Source organism: Rattus norvegicus, chromosome 1 (assembly GCF_021556685.1).
Source record: "Rattus norvegicus strain SHRSP/BbbUtx chromosome 1, alternate assembly SHRSP_T2T, whole genome shotgun sequence".
Lineage (NCBI taxonomy): Eukaryota > Metazoa > Chordata > Mammalia > Rodentia > Muridae > Rattus > Rattus norvegicus.
Window position 1 is genome coordinate 107,196,061 of NC_141534.1, and position 15,449 is coordinate 107,211,509.

The 15,449-nt window shown below is 49.6% G+C and overlaps 2 protein-coding genes across 25 annotated transcripts in view; one reads left to right on the plus strand and one right to left on the minus strand.

Annotated features, from left to right (window-relative positions):
• Positions 1 to 9,338, plus strand: part of Tulp2 (TUB like protein 2) — a 37,372-nt gene extending 28,034 nt beyond the window's left edge. The window contains exons 1-14 of one of the 24 annotated variants that reach the window (XM_087569445.1): positions 701 to 790; positions 1,181 to 1,213; positions 1,642 to 1,709; positions 2,444 to 2,582; positions 3,396 to 3,533; positions 3,655 to 3,822; positions 4,715 to 4,887; positions 5,529 to 5,846; positions 6,679 to 6,791; positions 7,219 to 7,333; positions 7,424 to 7,522; positions 8,617 to 8,788; positions 8,968 to 9,093; positions 9,185 to 9,338. In XM_087569445.1, coding sequence (XP_087425571.1) covers positions 1,195 to 1,213; positions 1,642 to 1,709; positions 2,444 to 2,582; positions 3,396 to 3,533; positions 3,655 to 3,822; positions 4,715 to 4,887; positions 5,529 to 5,846; positions 6,679 to 6,791; positions 7,219 to 7,333; positions 7,424 to 7,522; positions 8,617 to 8,788; positions 8,968 to 9,093; positions 9,185 to 9,192 — 1,656 coding nt within the window. In that variant the 5' untranslated portion in view covers positions 701 to 790; positions 1,181 to 1,194 and the 3' untranslated portion in view covers positions 9,193 to 9,338. Of the gene's footprint in view, positions 1 to 700; positions 864 to 1,180; positions 1,214 to 1,641; positions 1,710 to 2,443; positions 2,588 to 2,813; positions 3,051 to 3,395; positions 3,534 to 3,654; positions 3,823 to 4,714; positions 4,888 to 5,528; positions 5,847 to 6,678; positions 6,792 to 7,218; positions 7,334 to 7,423; positions 7,523 to 8,616; positions 8,789 to 8,967; positions 9,128 to 9,184 lie in introns of those variants that run through there. The other 23 variants (XM_087569456.1, XM_087569474.1, XM_087569508.1 and 20 more) reach the window with 23 other exon arrangements.
• A 277-nt stretch (positions 9,339 to 9,615) lies between these two features.
• Positions 9,616 to 12,691, minus strand: Ppp1r15a (protein phosphatase 1, regulatory subunit 15A). The gene is made up of 3 exons (NM_133546.3): positions 12,476 to 12,691; positions 10,477 to 11,871; positions 9,616 to 10,033 (listed from the first exon to the last, which is right to left on the minus strand). The coding sequence occupies exons 2-3, from the start codon at positions 11,860 to 11,862 to the stop codon at positions 9,683 to 9,685; spliced, it is 1,737 nt and encodes a 578-aa protein (NP_598230.2). The 5' UTR covers positions 11,863 to 11,871; positions 12,476 to 12,691; the 3' UTR covers positions 9,616 to 9,682.
• Between the last annotated feature and the right edge of the window lie 2,758 nt (positions 12,692 to 15,449).

The window sequence follows — 15,449 nt, forward strand, 5'->3', positions numbered from 1 at the left end:
CAGTCAGTGCTCTTAACCTCTGAGCCATCTCTCCAGACCCTAAATCTCTTATTGATGGCAAGTAAATGGTGTGGGTAACTTTTTTTTATCACACAGTAGATAACATCCATTCACTATACTTTTCTGAGTTGTCTTGCATGGAAGTACGTTTATAATGTTACGTGTCTTCTGTGCTGTTCCTGTAAGTTTTCTGTTAAAATACATTAAACTGGGCTGGAGAGATGGCTCAGCGGTTAAGAGCACTGACTGCTCTTCCAGAGGTCCTGAGTTCAAATCCCAGCAACCACATGGTGGCTCACAACCATCTGTAATGAGATCTGATGCCCTCTTCTGGTGTGTCTGAAGACAGCTACAGTGTACTTATATATAATAAATAAATTTTAAAAAAAAAGAAAACATTTACAAAAATACATTAAACTATTAAAAAAAAGTAGATACCAAGACTCCAAGCCCCACCCTTATAACTTATTTATTTTCTGAAATGCTTCTCTAGATTCCAAGCCGACCTCCATGTATAGATTCTGAGCTCTAAACTCCCAGCTCTCTACCTTCCAAGGGCAGCAATGACAGGCATTGGCCACTGGGCGTTGGTTGACCGTATACATTTCTTAAACACGCTGTATGAAGAATTAATGTATTGGTAGGTAGCTACTCTTGGGTCCCTTTAAGGAACGTTGACTCTTGGTTCCAATTCAGAACCCCCAGAACAAGGGATCTGCCTGCCCCAGTGGCCTGGGGGCATTACTCTGTTGGACATGGACCGTGAGGGGCCTAGAGGGCCAAGAAGAGGGCAAGTGCCTGTGGGAATTCCCTTCTGAGAAAGAGTCCGGATAAGTTTAGAGTTTCAGCTTCGCTGCTAGGCCGTGAGATCGCCAACGTGGCGCTTGGGAGGGGTGGGCGCTCCTAAGATTACAGGCAGGTGGATTCCGAGGGTTTGGGATTTGTGGCCTTAAACCTTCAGTCCCAGTACTCAGGGGCAGGACAAGCCTTAGGTATTGGGTAGAGAATTGGATTTTTGCGCTTCCAGTAGTGCTTAAAGCTCGACACAAGCTACTAATTCTCAGAGAGGAGTTGAGAATCTGGGTTGCTAAGGCCAACGAAGGCGGAGGTCAGGTATTAGAGGGTGGTCTTTTTTGAGATGTGGGATCTAGATCTTGACTATGCCTTCCTAATCCTCTAGAACGTCTCAAGAGAATGAACAGTGGAAGAAAGAGTGAGTGGGGAAACCTAAGGAGCAGTGGGTTGGGAGAGGGAGAACTTAGATGCGCACCATAGGGATGCGCTTAACTTTGGGCTCTTCAGGCTCACCACCATTGACTTTAGAAATGTGCGGGCGCGCGGGGCGGGGGAGGGGGGGAGGGTCTGGATTCCCGTGTCCCTTTGAAATAGATATGGGTTTGTGAGAGGAATGAGTTCGGGACTGGACCTCTGAGTCTCTTGTGAGAGCAAAAACCTAGATTCTCTCCTTGGGTCCTAAAATGGGGAGCCCTGGGAGAAAGAGCAGATAAGGGACCTAGAAAGCTCAGGTCCCGTGCCTACTGTGACATCACAGGCGCGACATCACAGGCGCTCAGAACCCAAATTGGTCAAGGGGAGGGGCTCTCGAATAGGCCAGCTGTCCTTGATGGTTTTGGCCACCAGCTTGTGTTTCTCTCAGGACCTTGGAGGATGAATTCTCTGGTGTGAGGCTGCAGAAGCTGGAACAACAGGTACAGCCTGGAATCCCATGCTTCCTCTTTCCAGCCTTTCTGGAAGGTTGCTCAGAGCCCCCACCCCCATGTTCATTTTCTCTGAACTTCGGATTCTCTCATTAGGAAATGAGAAAATGTGAATTCCACTTTATTTTGAGACAGGACCTTGCTGCCTCGCCCTGGCTGGTCTCAAACTTGCAGAGCTTGGGTGCTGGAGTTAGTGAGCCTTCCTGTTTTTTATTATTTTTTTTAATTTACATTCATTTGGGGAAGGGTACATGAACACCACGGTATGTATGTGGAGACAACCTGCAAGCCATGGAGATTATCCGGAGCCGGGTCTTTCCTTTGACATTAGGACTTGAACTCAGGTGGTCAGGCTTGATGGGAAGTTGCACACATTTACCCAACCAAGCCATCTCTCAGGGCCTAATTAGTCATTTTCTGAGACGCCCTCACTCTGTAGCCTGTGCTGAGCCTTCATACCTGCCTCTGTATTTTGAAACAGGGACTCACTAAGTTGTTAATATGGAAATTGCAACCCTCCTGCCTCTTGTCAGGATGGCTGAGGAAAAGTTTTAAGGAACAAAAATTTCTAGAGCTTTTGGAGGAGGCGGAAGTAGATGAACTCTGACAGGAAAAAACTGGAGGGACTGGATACCTAGGACCCCGTAGGAGGAAGGGACTGACCCAGGCCAACCTCACCCGTCTATCTGTCTGGTTTCTGTACACACCCCTTCTTGCTTCCTCAGCGACAGCTATTTGAGAAGAAGCAGCGCCGGAAACGCCAGGAGCCCCTCATGGTTCAGGCCAATCCTGATGCTTCCCTGAGGCACCGGCGACCAAGGCGTGGGGAGGAGCGCTTCCAGAGTGACAGCAGCTGGGGCCTTGGTCTGGTGGAAGGGGTGTAGGGGCGCTTGAGGGCAGAGCCTAGAGGGTGGAGCTCAGTGAGCCCCAGGGCGGGAACTTGGCGGACGGTGCTGGCTGTAGGAGAGTGTTCTAATGAGCATAAGTGGTGGAGAACCTATGAGGTCCTCTTTGGATAGGGGTGGGGCTGTGGGTCGGGCCTAAAACGTATCAGGGCGGGGCCTAATGGATTCATAGGGGTGGAGCTTAGGACCAGGAGTAGGTTAAGGGAGGGGCTGTTAGACTGGCTTATAATATTTCAGTGTTGGGGAGGACCCTAATGCATCGTGGTGGTAGTGGGGCACGCGGTAGAGCATAGGGGCGTGGCTTACTTGAGTGTGGGCCTTTATGAGGGAACATAGGGGGAGCCTTGTGGATCCTTCTGCAGAGGATTGATTGGGTTGTGGGTTTCTTAAAAGCTATTGAGAACATCCAGTCCTGTGGAGTACCCAGGTAGAGCATAGAGAAACTGGAGGAACAAATCTCAAGAGTTTCTGGTGACTGGGTTTGTCAGAACCCAGTAGAGTCTGAGGGACCCGGGACTACCCAGAGACAGAAGTCCTTCTAGTAAAGCAGGGACCTCACATTCTTTTCTTTCTGTAGTAATAAGGATTGAACCTAGTGTGACACCCAGGCAGTTCAAATGCCTTACCACTGAGTTTTTGGCTAGGGTTGGGAATGTATCTGGTGCTAGCACAGGCTATCCTGGAATTTGTTATGTATTGCAGGATTCGGGGCAATCTTTCTGCCTCATTCGGTAGATCCCTTTCAAATGGGCCTCTCTGTATTTGCTCCCAGGTGTTGGGAGCCCTTTCCTCCAGGAGAACGTACCACAGGCACATCTGCCCTCAGGGGCACACAGTGCCCTTGTCACCATGAGCTATGTCGGAGATGGGAGTGGTGAGCGGGCCCCTCTACTGTCACCCAGAGGAGCAGGTAACCTTGGACCACTGGTATTTAGAACATGTACCCTTGGAAGTTCAGGATTCCACAGCAGATCCCAAGCTGCCGCCTCTTGCACCATAGGATCCTAAAGCCGAAACTCTTCTTTCCCCAGTATACACTCGGGGCAATGGGCCTGCGGTCCGCCATCTCTGCTGGCTCCCAGACAGCTCCGATTCAGATGTGGAGGAAGTGACCATGGAAGACATTCCTGTCATCTCCCGACCTCCCAAGACGCACCTGGCAAACCGACGCAGGGGCTGGTTAGCCTCCCCAGGACCCGGTAATGTGGGGAAAGGGAATAAAATCTGGCCCCTGGTTCACATAACAGGTTGTCATCCTTGACTTGGCAATAGGTTTATATGGGACACCTTAACTCCTGGGTCTCATATTTCATCTATTGGTCAGGGTATCTGGCCTGGTTTAGTGGATTCGGATGTAAAAGCATCAGTACATCAAATGTGTTTAATTAATTTGGAGAAGGAAAGGGTCTTCTCTCTCTGTGGCTGTGGCACATCCTGAACTCACAGAGATCACTGGCCTCTGCCTCCTTGCGTGCTGGGATTAACAGTGCGTGGTACCACATCCAGATTATTATAATTCTTTTGAGTTCTATGTATGTGCATCTGCGTATTTGTGAATGTCAATGCAGTTCCCAAGAAGGCCAAAAGAGGAATTCAGACCCACTGTAGGCATCTATGAGCCATCAGATTTGAGTACCTGGAACCAAACTTGAGTTCTCCACAAGAGCAATACATGCCCTTGACTGTTAATCTATCTCTCCAGCCCCTCTATAGATTGGTTTTGTGAAAGCTTTTTTTTTCTTTTGGAGGGGGCAGGAGTTGTGACACATACCTTTAATCCCAGCACTGGGGAGGCAAAGGCAGGTAATCTCTTGAGTTCAAAGCAAGCCCAGTCTACAAAGCTAGTTTCAGGCCGGCCAGGGCTCCACGGTGACTCTGACTCTGGCCTCTCCCTATGGGTCCTCAGGGAGATCAGGAGGTAGGTCCGAGTCCTTGTGGACTCCATGTACGTATGAAGTACAGAGAATGTGGTCAGTGAAAGAAACAAGCGAGGCAGCTGAGAACTCGAGTTCCTGTCTTATCTAGCCGACGAATGATCCTCTCCTAACCAGGACCTGGATGTCCTGACCTGTAGCTGCTTCTACCCTTTAGGGATCAGTGAAGAGGAAGAGGTTGAACCCAAGGATGCCAGAGTTGAAGACAAGACACCCAGCCCAGACCCAGACCCTACAGAAAACTCTGATAGAGTTCATGGAGACTCGGCATCCTGCAATATGGAGGAAAACACAGCCAAAAAGAATATAGAAACAGCCTCTGGCATTGGGGTAGGGTGGTACTAAACATCTACAGCCCAATCTGCAGGGCATTTTGGGTGAGGGAGCAACAAGCAAGGTGAAAGCCTGCGGCATGGTGGCACAGGCTAGTATTTCTAGCAGTCAGGAGGCTGACAGAGGGACTGGAGTTCAAGGCCAACCTGGGCTACATAAGGAGACTCCCCCCCCCCAAAAAAAAAACAAAACAAAACAAAACAAAAAAAAACCTCAGTCAGATACTGACTCATAGAGACTACAAGGTATGATTTGGAAGGCTCGTTTTGTAGTCAATATGATGTCATGGTTGCTAAGCAAGTGTTCTTACCACTGGGCAATACCCGAGCCCCACCAGGGGATTCTAGGCCAGAGGTGCTACTGCCTAGCAATGCCCCAGCAATCTCATCAGCGTGTTTCGCCAGGAATGTTTGTACATTCCAGAGGGACGGTCTCACACAGATTATCCAATGGATCTGTGGAGTCCATGAGGTGGCAAGCTTGACCAATCAACAGATGTACCAACTGGGTTGGGTGGGCTAGCTGATGTGCTTGACTAACACATCTTAGGCACAACTAACCTTGTGTCCTCGGGGTCATCTCTGAGCTGGAATAGCCAATCAGCCTACTTCTCAACTTTTGATTTGCACCTGAATTAGGATGAAGACCCGGAGAAGAAAGAGGCCACAGAGTCTACAGAGACAAACAATGCCCTAGTGGCATCCAAGGTCTTGCAAGGAGATGGTGACACCAGTAACCACAGTGCTTGGAACATGACCTGCCCCATGCCTCGCACTCCAGGTCCTCGGCTCGGGGAGGACATGGAAGCTTACGTGTTGCTCCCTGCACCCCGAGAACACATGGTGCAGTGCCGCATCGTCCGAAACAAGCATGGAGTGGACAAGGGCATGTTCCCTTCCTACTACCTCTACCTGGAGGCAGAGGATGGTGTAGCAGTACGCTCCAGCCCTTTGGGGGTGGGTAGGCCTGACACTGGAGGGGACAGATACGAAGAGAAACAAACCCCAAACTGTAGGAACAGGTCCCCTTTTAGGACAAGGTTAAAGGTTTCTGGAGCCAGATGTGGTGGTATACAAGGGCAATCCTAATACTTAGGAAATAGAGGCAGAGGAGGATCAGGAGAGAAGGTCAAGCCTGGGCTATAGAGGAGCTCAAAGCCACGCTCCTGAGATAACAGGACACCCTGTTTCAAAACAAGACTACAAGAAGGGCCAGAGGGTGTGGTGACGCATGCCCATAACCCCCCCCCCCACACACACACACACACACTAGTTAAGCAGAGGAAGGCAGACCTCTGAGTTGGAAGCCAGCCCTGTCTAAACAACAAGCTCCAGGTCAGTCAGGCAGCGACATGAGATCCTTTAAACAAAACGATTTTTCTGGTCTGTGTCACACAGGACTTGTCAGCTCCCTGCCCACTTCAGAACTTCAAACTTTTAAAACGTCCTGGCTTAGGTCTTCCCCACTCTATAGCCAAGCCTTAACCATTCCAGAGCTAGTCTGTTATCTGCCACACCTCCCTCCCCCTTGGAACATATAGGTCCCTTTGGCCTCCCATGAGTCTCTGTGGCAGTCAAGCCCACCCAATCCTGTTATAAACCAGGCTCCTCAAAGTGGTCTAGTCTAAGGCTAAGCCACACCCTTCTCTATCTGACCAGTCTCCTTCCCAGTGTGGCCTCCATCTCCTCTAGAAAAAGCCTATCCTGTATGTTCAGAACTATGTTCAGGACCCTGGTTCTAGACAGGTGTCAGAAATCAATCCTGAAAGCCTGTTCCTCTGATCTACAGCATTTCCTTCTGGCTGGGCGGAAAAGGAAACGAAGCAAAACTTCAAATTACCTCATCTCCCTGGACCCCAAAGACATGTCTCGCAATGGGAACAACTTTGTAGGCAAAGTTAGGTAGGTAAAGCCTTTTTGGTCTGTGAGGAGGCAGGTGGCAAGAAGCCAGGAGAAAGACAGGTAAATGGACTACATTTCCCAACAGGCCTCAAACCACAACACAGAACCTGCACTTAAGCCTGATGGGTTTTGTAGTTCTGCAGATTGTATCTCCACTGTTGGGAAGGAAAAAGATGAAAGTTTTGGATGCCATGAATACAGGCTAGCATTTAAGATGTATTGTTTTACTTTTGATAGGCAGGCGGCTGGGACCCCTCAGTCCCTGTGGGGAAAGAGACCTAGAGTGTGTGAGTTCTTACCTCCTAGGTGGAAGAGGGTTCTTGGAACAGGGAGCTGGAACTGTGGCTTTTCTTAGAGGATGGGTTTGGGAAAGCACTTAAAGAATAATCACAGTCACAATTACTCTGTCCACACCCTCCTGGAGCAGATCTAATGTCTTGGGCACGAAATTCACCATCTTTGATAATGGGGTGAACCCTGAGCGTAACTACTGGATTCCAGACAGTGCCCGGATCAGAGAGGAGTTGGGAGTTGTATGTTATGTAAGTATTCTGGCAGAGGCAGGATGGGGGTGCCAAGAGGTAAGAAAGCGTCAGGAGCCAGACCAACTGGAATTTAATCTATCTTCCCAGGAGACCAATGTCTTGGGATTCAGGGGGCCTCGGAAAATGACCGTGATCCTCCCAGGAATGGACAGCCGGAAGCAGAGGATGAAAGTACAACCACAAAATGTGAGTTTTTAAGATCGGAAATCTCAGTGATGGGAGAATCCAATCAGAGATCTCAAGGTGGGGCAATGGTTCACAGGTCACATGTGAAACTTCATGGCTTTCCCAGAGTCCCATCTCAGAAACTTCCCGAGACTCAAAAAGTCTGGGTCTAATGCTGGAGAGATGGCTCAGTGGTTAACATAGCATATATTACTCTCCCAGTTGGAGAGGAAAGGCTAGCCCTGTCTAAATATCAAGTTCCAGGCCAGCTAGGACTATACAGTGAGACCTTGTCTTAAAATAAAAAAATCCCAGGACTCGGGAGGCAGAGGCAGGCAGATCTCTGATTTTGAGGTTAGCCTTGTCTACAAGTGAGTTCCAGGAAACAGGGCTGCACAGAAAAAAAGTCCTGTCTCAAGAAACAAAAAGTAGGACTGGAGATGGCTCAGTGGTTAAGAGCACTGAACTGCTCTTCCAGAGGTCATGAGTTCAAGTCCCAGCAACCACATGGTGGCTCACAGACATCTGTAATGAGATCTGATGCCTTCTTCTGGTGTGTCTGAAGACAGCTACTACAGTGTACTTGTATATAATCTTTTCTTTCTCTCTCTCTTTCTTTCTTTCTTTCTTTCTTTCTTTCTTTCTTTCTTTCTTTCTTTCTTTCTTTTTTTGGAGCTGGGGACGAACCCAGGGCCTTGAGCTTGCTAGGCAAGCGCTCTACCACTGAGCTAAATCCCCACCTCTATAAATATTTTAAAAAAAAAAAAAAAAAGAAAGAAAAAGAATCAAAAAGTAAGGGCTGGAGAGATGGCTCAGTGCTTCAGTGGTTAAGAGCACTGACTGCTCTTCCAGAGGTCCTGAGTTCAATTCTCACCAACCACATGGTGGCTCACAACCATCTGTAAAGAGATCCGATGCCCCCTTTTGGTGTATCTGAAGACAGCTACAGTGTATATATATATATATATATATATATATATGAATAAATAAATCTTTTTAAAAAAAGTAAACCTGGCAATCTAGAAACACTGATTCTCAAACAAATAATATATGCATCTGGACTAAAAAATCGGGCTCCTGGTGGGATAACAAACGATGCCCTCTGTATCTTTAAGGATCAGGATTCAATACTGAGTCGCGTACAGAAAGGCGCTAGACATGGGCTGCTCCTACTGCAGAACAAGGCCCCATCGTGGAGCGACGAAAGCGGCGCATACGTACTCAATTTTCATGGTCGCGTCACGCGGGCTTCTGTCAAGAACTTCCAGATAGTGCACCCGGATGAACGTGAGCTCCTAGCAACCGGAAGATGGGGATAGGGCGGAAGCGGGCACTCACTCAAGTACAACTAAGTAGGGCGGGTGCCTCGTCGCAATGCATTTTGGGAGATGTAGTTTATCGGGCTCCTTGAATTTCCTAGTTTGGTAAAAGTAAGGAATTTGACTAGTTTCTGGTTTGCTCCTCAGCGGACCACCTGGTGCTCCAGTTTGGCCGTGTAGCACCAAACATATTCACGATGGATTTCCGATATCCTCTTTGCCCGCTCCAAGCCTTCGCCATCTGCTTATCCAGTTTCGATGGGAAACTGGCGTGTGAGTAACTGAATAAAATACCATCCCTCACCAACTCTGTTCTGTGCGTTTGGAGAAAGCTTCACGCCATGCCTCCTCCTCTCTTTTTTAGTTTTTTGATACTCAGTCTGGTCTCCAACAACTATGTAGCTGAGGCTTGCCTTGAACCTCCGATCCTCCTGCTCTCTGAAGTGCTGGGATGACAAGCATGCACCTTTGTGCCTGGCCTTGTCTTTTAACAATAAATCTTTTGATTAATTTTTTTAGTTAGTGTACAAAATAATGGGCTTCGTTATAACAGTTTCATACATGTCGTCGTTGTACCTTGCTTGTATTTAACACCCTTCCTTGTCCCTCTTATTTTTTGAGACAGCCTTACTCCTTACGTTATCCTTGTCTTGGAACTCAAGTCAATCCTACTGCCTCAGCTTCCCAGTGGTGACTTGTGTTTGGACACAATTCATATTTAGCCTCCCTTAAGCTATCAATAAGTACACACATATTTAGCCTCCCTTAAGCTATCAATAAGTACACACTTAGAGCTTATCACTACAAATCAAAAGGCTTTATTTCGTATTAAAATAAATAAATAACAAAAAACTACTCAGGCTTAGCCCCGCCTTCCTCCCAAGTCCAGGCTGGGAGGAGGGATTTCACTGGGAAGGGGAGAGGGAGTGGTCACATCTTGGCTGAGGGGTGTGGCCTCAGTGGAAGAGCAAGGCTCAGGCAGTGGAAGAGACGAGGACGACAGAGGAAGGGGTAGGTTTCTAAGGCGTGTCCATGCTCTGGCCCTGAAAGCAGGGGTAAGGTAAGGACCCAGCTGCTCCTCTGCCTGGGCAATGCGTCGAGCAAAGCGGCTTCGATCTCGTGCAAACTGCTCCCAGGGGCCTCGACGAGCAGCCTGGGCTGGTCCTGCCCAGACAGCAAGGAAATGGACTGTAACTTTCTCAGAGAAGTGCACCTGGGGACAGATGGACAGCGGCAAGAAATAAAAATCTGTCACGCAAAAAGTGCTTGGTATTTTAATAGTCACCTGCCTGCCTGCCCCTCTGACTCACTCAAGACACATGTTCAGGGCCACATGAGCTACAGCTATCATTCTTCCTCCCTCTTACAGGAGATTGCAAGAGAGTGAACACAGCCTTCCTGGCAGAGTTCCTATGCAACAAGTTGCAACACATGGCTCCCTGGAGTCTCCACCCCCAGCACACTTCCTTAGGGATTTTTCCAGACCACACCCCCCCACTCCTCTTCCTCCTCCTGACTCAGAATCTAGGTCCTTTGAATAAATTATATATTTAAGAAAAAAGGGCAGTATGAATCCTATTGTAATCCCAGCACTAGGACTATAAACTCCTTAGCCACAAAGTAAGCCACTTTAGGATCTAAGCTGCTAGCACTCACCTTTCTACCCTTCAGAGGAATCTCAGGGTCCTGATTCCGGGCGGGGGCTTTGAAAGATCTGAGCCGCTTCTGCAGTCGAAGGGGCAGCTTAGGGGCAGCCCAAGGTGGTGCTGGCTTCTGTCCAGGTAAATAGAAGGCCACCTGGAAGGGAGGGGGCTCTGCTTCTCCACATCCCTTGGTCTTCTCTACTGGTAGACAATGCTGGGTACTCTGGCAAGAGTCAACTGTTTCTGAGTCAACTGGGGCCACATTCTCACTGTCGTCTTCCTCTTCTGTGTCCTCTCCTGGGCGATAGACCCAGGCCTTCAGGAAGGCACTTGTATGGGGGGTGGTACAGCTCTGAGCTGTGTCTTCCTCAGCTGAATCCCAATCACCGTCATCTTCCTCTTCTGTGTCCTCTCCTGGGCGATAGACCCAGGCCTTCAGGAAGGCACTTGTATGGGGGGTGGTACAGGTATGAGCTGTGTCTTCCTCAGCTGAATCCAAATCACTGTCTTCTTCCTCCTCTGTGTCCTCTCCTGGGCGATACACCCAGGCCTTCAGGAAGGCACTGCCAGAACAGACAGAAGTCTCAGGTCCTCCTTCCTCAGCCTCTGCATTCTGACAAGGGTGACTCTGCCCTGCCCTGTGTTGCTCTGGCTTAGTTTCTCCCTCCTGCTTAGGCCTCTCTCTAGTGTGGTACTCCCAGACTCTGGAGTGGGAGCCTGAGGGTTCAGCCTTATTGTCTGTTCCTTTTTCCTCCGTGGCTCGATGTTCTGCCTCCCCTGGGCAATACACAGAAGTGCTGGGTTTATATCCTGGAGCTATGGAAGCAGCAGAGGCCTGGTGAGCCTTCTTCACGGTTTCTGTATCCTCTTCATCCTCAGCTGGACCACCCTCCCAGTGTGATGTGGGATAAGCCAGCTCGGACACACCCTCTTCTCTAGCCACCACCTCCCCAACTTTCTTATCTGCCCCTTGCAGGTGAAGGGGCTGTAGTGTAGGCAGGCCAGCTGTGTGCTCCACTTCTTGCTCTCTAAGGCCATCTTGTCCTGGCTTCCCATTATGTTCATCAATATCTGAAAGTCCCCAAGTTTTAGGAGGGGAACTTTGGGCTTCCACATCAAGGCAGAGCCTCTGGGCTGCTTTACTCCATTCAGGAGTTCCATTTCCTTCAGTCTCTCGGAGAGGTAGGTGATTTTCAGAGACCGGGGGAGGCGTCAACAGAGCATCAGCCTCTATCTGGTTTGCTCCTGCTACTGTTTCTGCCAACCAGGCCTCTGAGACCTCGGGCCCCCTCAGGCGGCTCCAGGCCCGGCTGAGGAAGCCCATCAGTGGAGACAGGAGGTAGAAAGAGTGGGCTTCCTTCCAGTGCAGGACATGCTGGGGTCTTGGGCTTGGGGCCATGTGTCTGGCCTAGAAAGGGGGAATTTGTTTAGAAGTCGCTCTGGAAACAGTATCAGGTCACAGCACTGAGTCATTGTTAAAAAATAGTCACAGCAGCGCGTGAATCCCTGCCTCAAATTCCTAATAGCATTGCTCACACCCAACTCCGCCACTTGGTTCTTCTCTCAACATTCACGTTCTACATCCTCAGAACCAAAAGCCCACACTCTTAAACCCTTTCCTTAACCCCAGCCACAGTTTCTGGCTAGCCCTTCTGAGACCTGTAAGCGTCTGGCTTTTTAATAACCTTTCTCTCCTCAAGCTTGTGCTCAGGCCCCTAAAACCTCCTCCTGCCTACCTCTTAGACCCAGGCTGCTCCTCCTGGAGTCCCTCTCTTTATTTAGCAATGTACAAGTACTGCAGTTCTAGTTCAGGACCCCTGCCCTTCAATGTAGAGACTAGACCTGGGCTCTCCTCTCTCGGACCAAATAAAGCATCCGGCTTTCAGTGCCGTTTCCTCAAATCTGGGTTCCTCCCCAGTCTGCCCCTCAGATCCCACAACACTCTCCTAGCCTCCTCGCCGAAGAAAGTCCTCCCCAGCACTCCCCCAAAGGCCGCCCCATCCCCCACTCACCGGCGGGCTGCGCGTCACCCCGGGGGCTGGAGGTCCGGTTCGGTTTGCCAAAAGCGGTCGTGGGTCCGGATTGCTCTCAAGGCCAGCGCGTTCATGTCGCCCTCAGGCGTGGGGCTCGGGGACGTGATGTCTCACGGGCTGTCGCAAAGGCTGTCCCGGCAAAGGGATGCGGAGTCGCGCGGGGTCTCGCATGTAATCTTCCACAAGCTGCGAACTGAGTCAATCTGCGCCAACACGATCACCCGGGAGTTTATAGTCTGACGCAGCGCTATGCTGACGTCACCGGAGAGGCGGAGTTTCGGAAGTCCCTGAGAAAGGTGGAGAGAGGAAAACAACACTGAAATTCTCGCGGAGATTCCGGGCCTTGTGAGGTCACCGTGGCTTCCCAGGCGTGTCCTTGGCTCAAATCCAGAGAGCCGTCAATCTCGCAGAACTTTTGAGCAAGCACGCCAACTTCATCAGGCAGTCACATGCCGTCCCATTCTCTTTCTCTTTCTCTCTCCCTCTCTGTCTCTGTGTGTGTGTGTCTCCTCTCTCTCTCTCTCTCTCTCTCTCTCCTCTCTCTGAGAAGCAGGGACTAACCTGCTACTGCCTCCAGAGTGCTGGGATTACAGGAGTGATTTGGTTGGGGAGAGGTTCGAAACAGGACTTTCTGACTATCCGTGGCTATCTTGAACTCACTCTGTAGACCAGGCTAGCTTCAAACTCAAAGGTCCGCCTGCCTCTGCCTCTCAAGTGTTGGGATTAAAGGTATGGGGCCACCACACCCCGCGGCTAGCAGTGAATTTTTATTAGAAGATAGCAGTGAAGTTTTATTAGAAGACAAAACACCCAATGTTTTAAAATATTATTTATGTCTTTTTTTTTTTAAATGTAGGAGTGCACTATCTGCATGTATATCTGCATGCCAGAACAGGGCATCAGATCCCCACCATGTGGTTACTGAGAATGAACTCAGGACCTCTGGAAGAGCAGCCAGTGTTCTTAACTACTGAACCACCTCACCAGCCCTTGTTTGTTTTTCCAAGATTAGTTCTGGCTGTCCTGGAACTCACTTTGTAGACTCGGCTGACCTTGGGCTCACTGGGATCTCATTACCTCTACCTCCTGATTCTGGGATTAAAGACGTGCACCGGGGTTGGGGATTTAGCTCAGTGGTAGAGCACTTGCCTAGCAAGCACAAGGCTCTGGGTTCGGTCCCCAGCTCCGAAAAAAAGAAAAAGACGTGCACCCTGGGCTGGTGAGATGGCTCAGATGCTCTCCCACACACCCCGGCCAAAAGAAAAAGATTTTTTAAATCTTTATTTTATATGTTTTCCGTGTGTGTGTGTGTGTGTGTGTGTGTGTGTGTGTGTGTGTGTGTGTGTGTGTGTGTGTTTGTGCGTATGTGTGAGTATATCATGTCTGGTGCATATGGAGGTCGGAACACGGGTGGAATTGGAGTTAGAGACAATTGTGAAGCTTCTCATGGAGGGTTATAGGAACTAAATTTGGGTCCTCTGCAAAGAGTAGCAAGTGATTAGGCCCTGACCCATCTCTCTGGTCCCTTGGCTGTTTTTGGTGTGTCTGTCTGGGTTTTGTTTTGTTTTCAGACAGGATTTTTCTGTGTAGCCCTGCCTGTCCTGGAACTCACTCTGTAGTCCACGCTGGTCTTGAACTCAAAGAACAGAAGTCCACCTGCCACTTCCTCCTGAGTACTGAGATTAAAGGCATGTGTCACTATGCCTGTCCAGTCTGTCTGTATTGAGCAGGGTCTTACAGTATAGTCCACACTGTCCGGGGACTCACAGGGGAAGAAGGCCAAAGAATCTTTGGGCAATTCTCCTCCTGTGTACAGAGAAGCAGTGACCCCACCCAAGGCCTGCCTTCATGGAGTCTCCTCCTTCTTTTTTAAAAACGCATGTTTCTGTTTCCTTTGTTTTGTTTTTTCTTTTGTCAGGGACCTGTATTGTTTTTCCAGGAGTGTCTGGAACTTACTATGAAACCTGGGCTGAACCCGTGTTGCCCCAGCTGCCCTGGTACTCTCGGCAGTCCTACCCAGTATGGAGGGTACAAGTGTGATCTCAACAGATAGTGTGTGGAGAACACCGCTAAACAGACTCTTTGTCTTCACACACAGGTGTCCATGTTTTTTGAATTTATACAAAGGTTTGGCTTATATAATTTGAATTTCTGATTGGCCTGCATTCTCATGGGGGTGGGGCTCTGTTCAAATCCCAGATATAGATCCAGAGATCCAATTCCAGCCTTCCCTCCTGGTGTGTGTGTCTCAGAGACAGACAGAGAAAGAGAGTGTGTGTAGCCTGTATGTGGATCCCAGAGCCTCACACCTCACACACACTGAGCAATGCTCTCCTGGAGCTACTCTCTGAGCTCCGGTCTATAGCCTTCTTCCTCAAAATGTACTGAGATTCCATACCTCCCTTATAAATGGGCTAACAGTCTGATCTGAGGGAGAAATTTCAAACTGGCCACTTAACTCTATCCTTACCAGAATCTAGCAGGTCTAGGACTGTCTTCTTCTCCTTCCAGTCACCATCACTGCCCTATTTGGTCAAGGCCACTCTTGGGGACTGTGGGTGAATGAATAGTCCATGAATCCCTACTTGTAGCTCATACCTTCCCAGGCACCCACCAGCCACACTCTATCCCAGCTTTCCAAGGTTCTGGGAGTTGGAGATGCCATTCTTCGAAAGACCTAGGACAGCTCTCTTGAAGGTTGTCAGAAGCCCAGAACTCCAGGAACAACAAAACCATTTTGCCCTGGAGTTCCAGCCCCTCTCCAAACATAGAGGAGTCCCAGGCACAGTTTAGGAGACCCAGGAGTTGGGGGAGCCCAATCCTTCCCCTTAGTTGTGGGGGCAGCTGAGCCAGGGGTCAAGTTGTAGTGGGGAGGCCAGAAGAGGCGGGGACAGCCAGGATTGGGAGGGGAGACGGCAGCGTGGGCGGCTGCTGGAGAGAGGGAGAGCCCGGC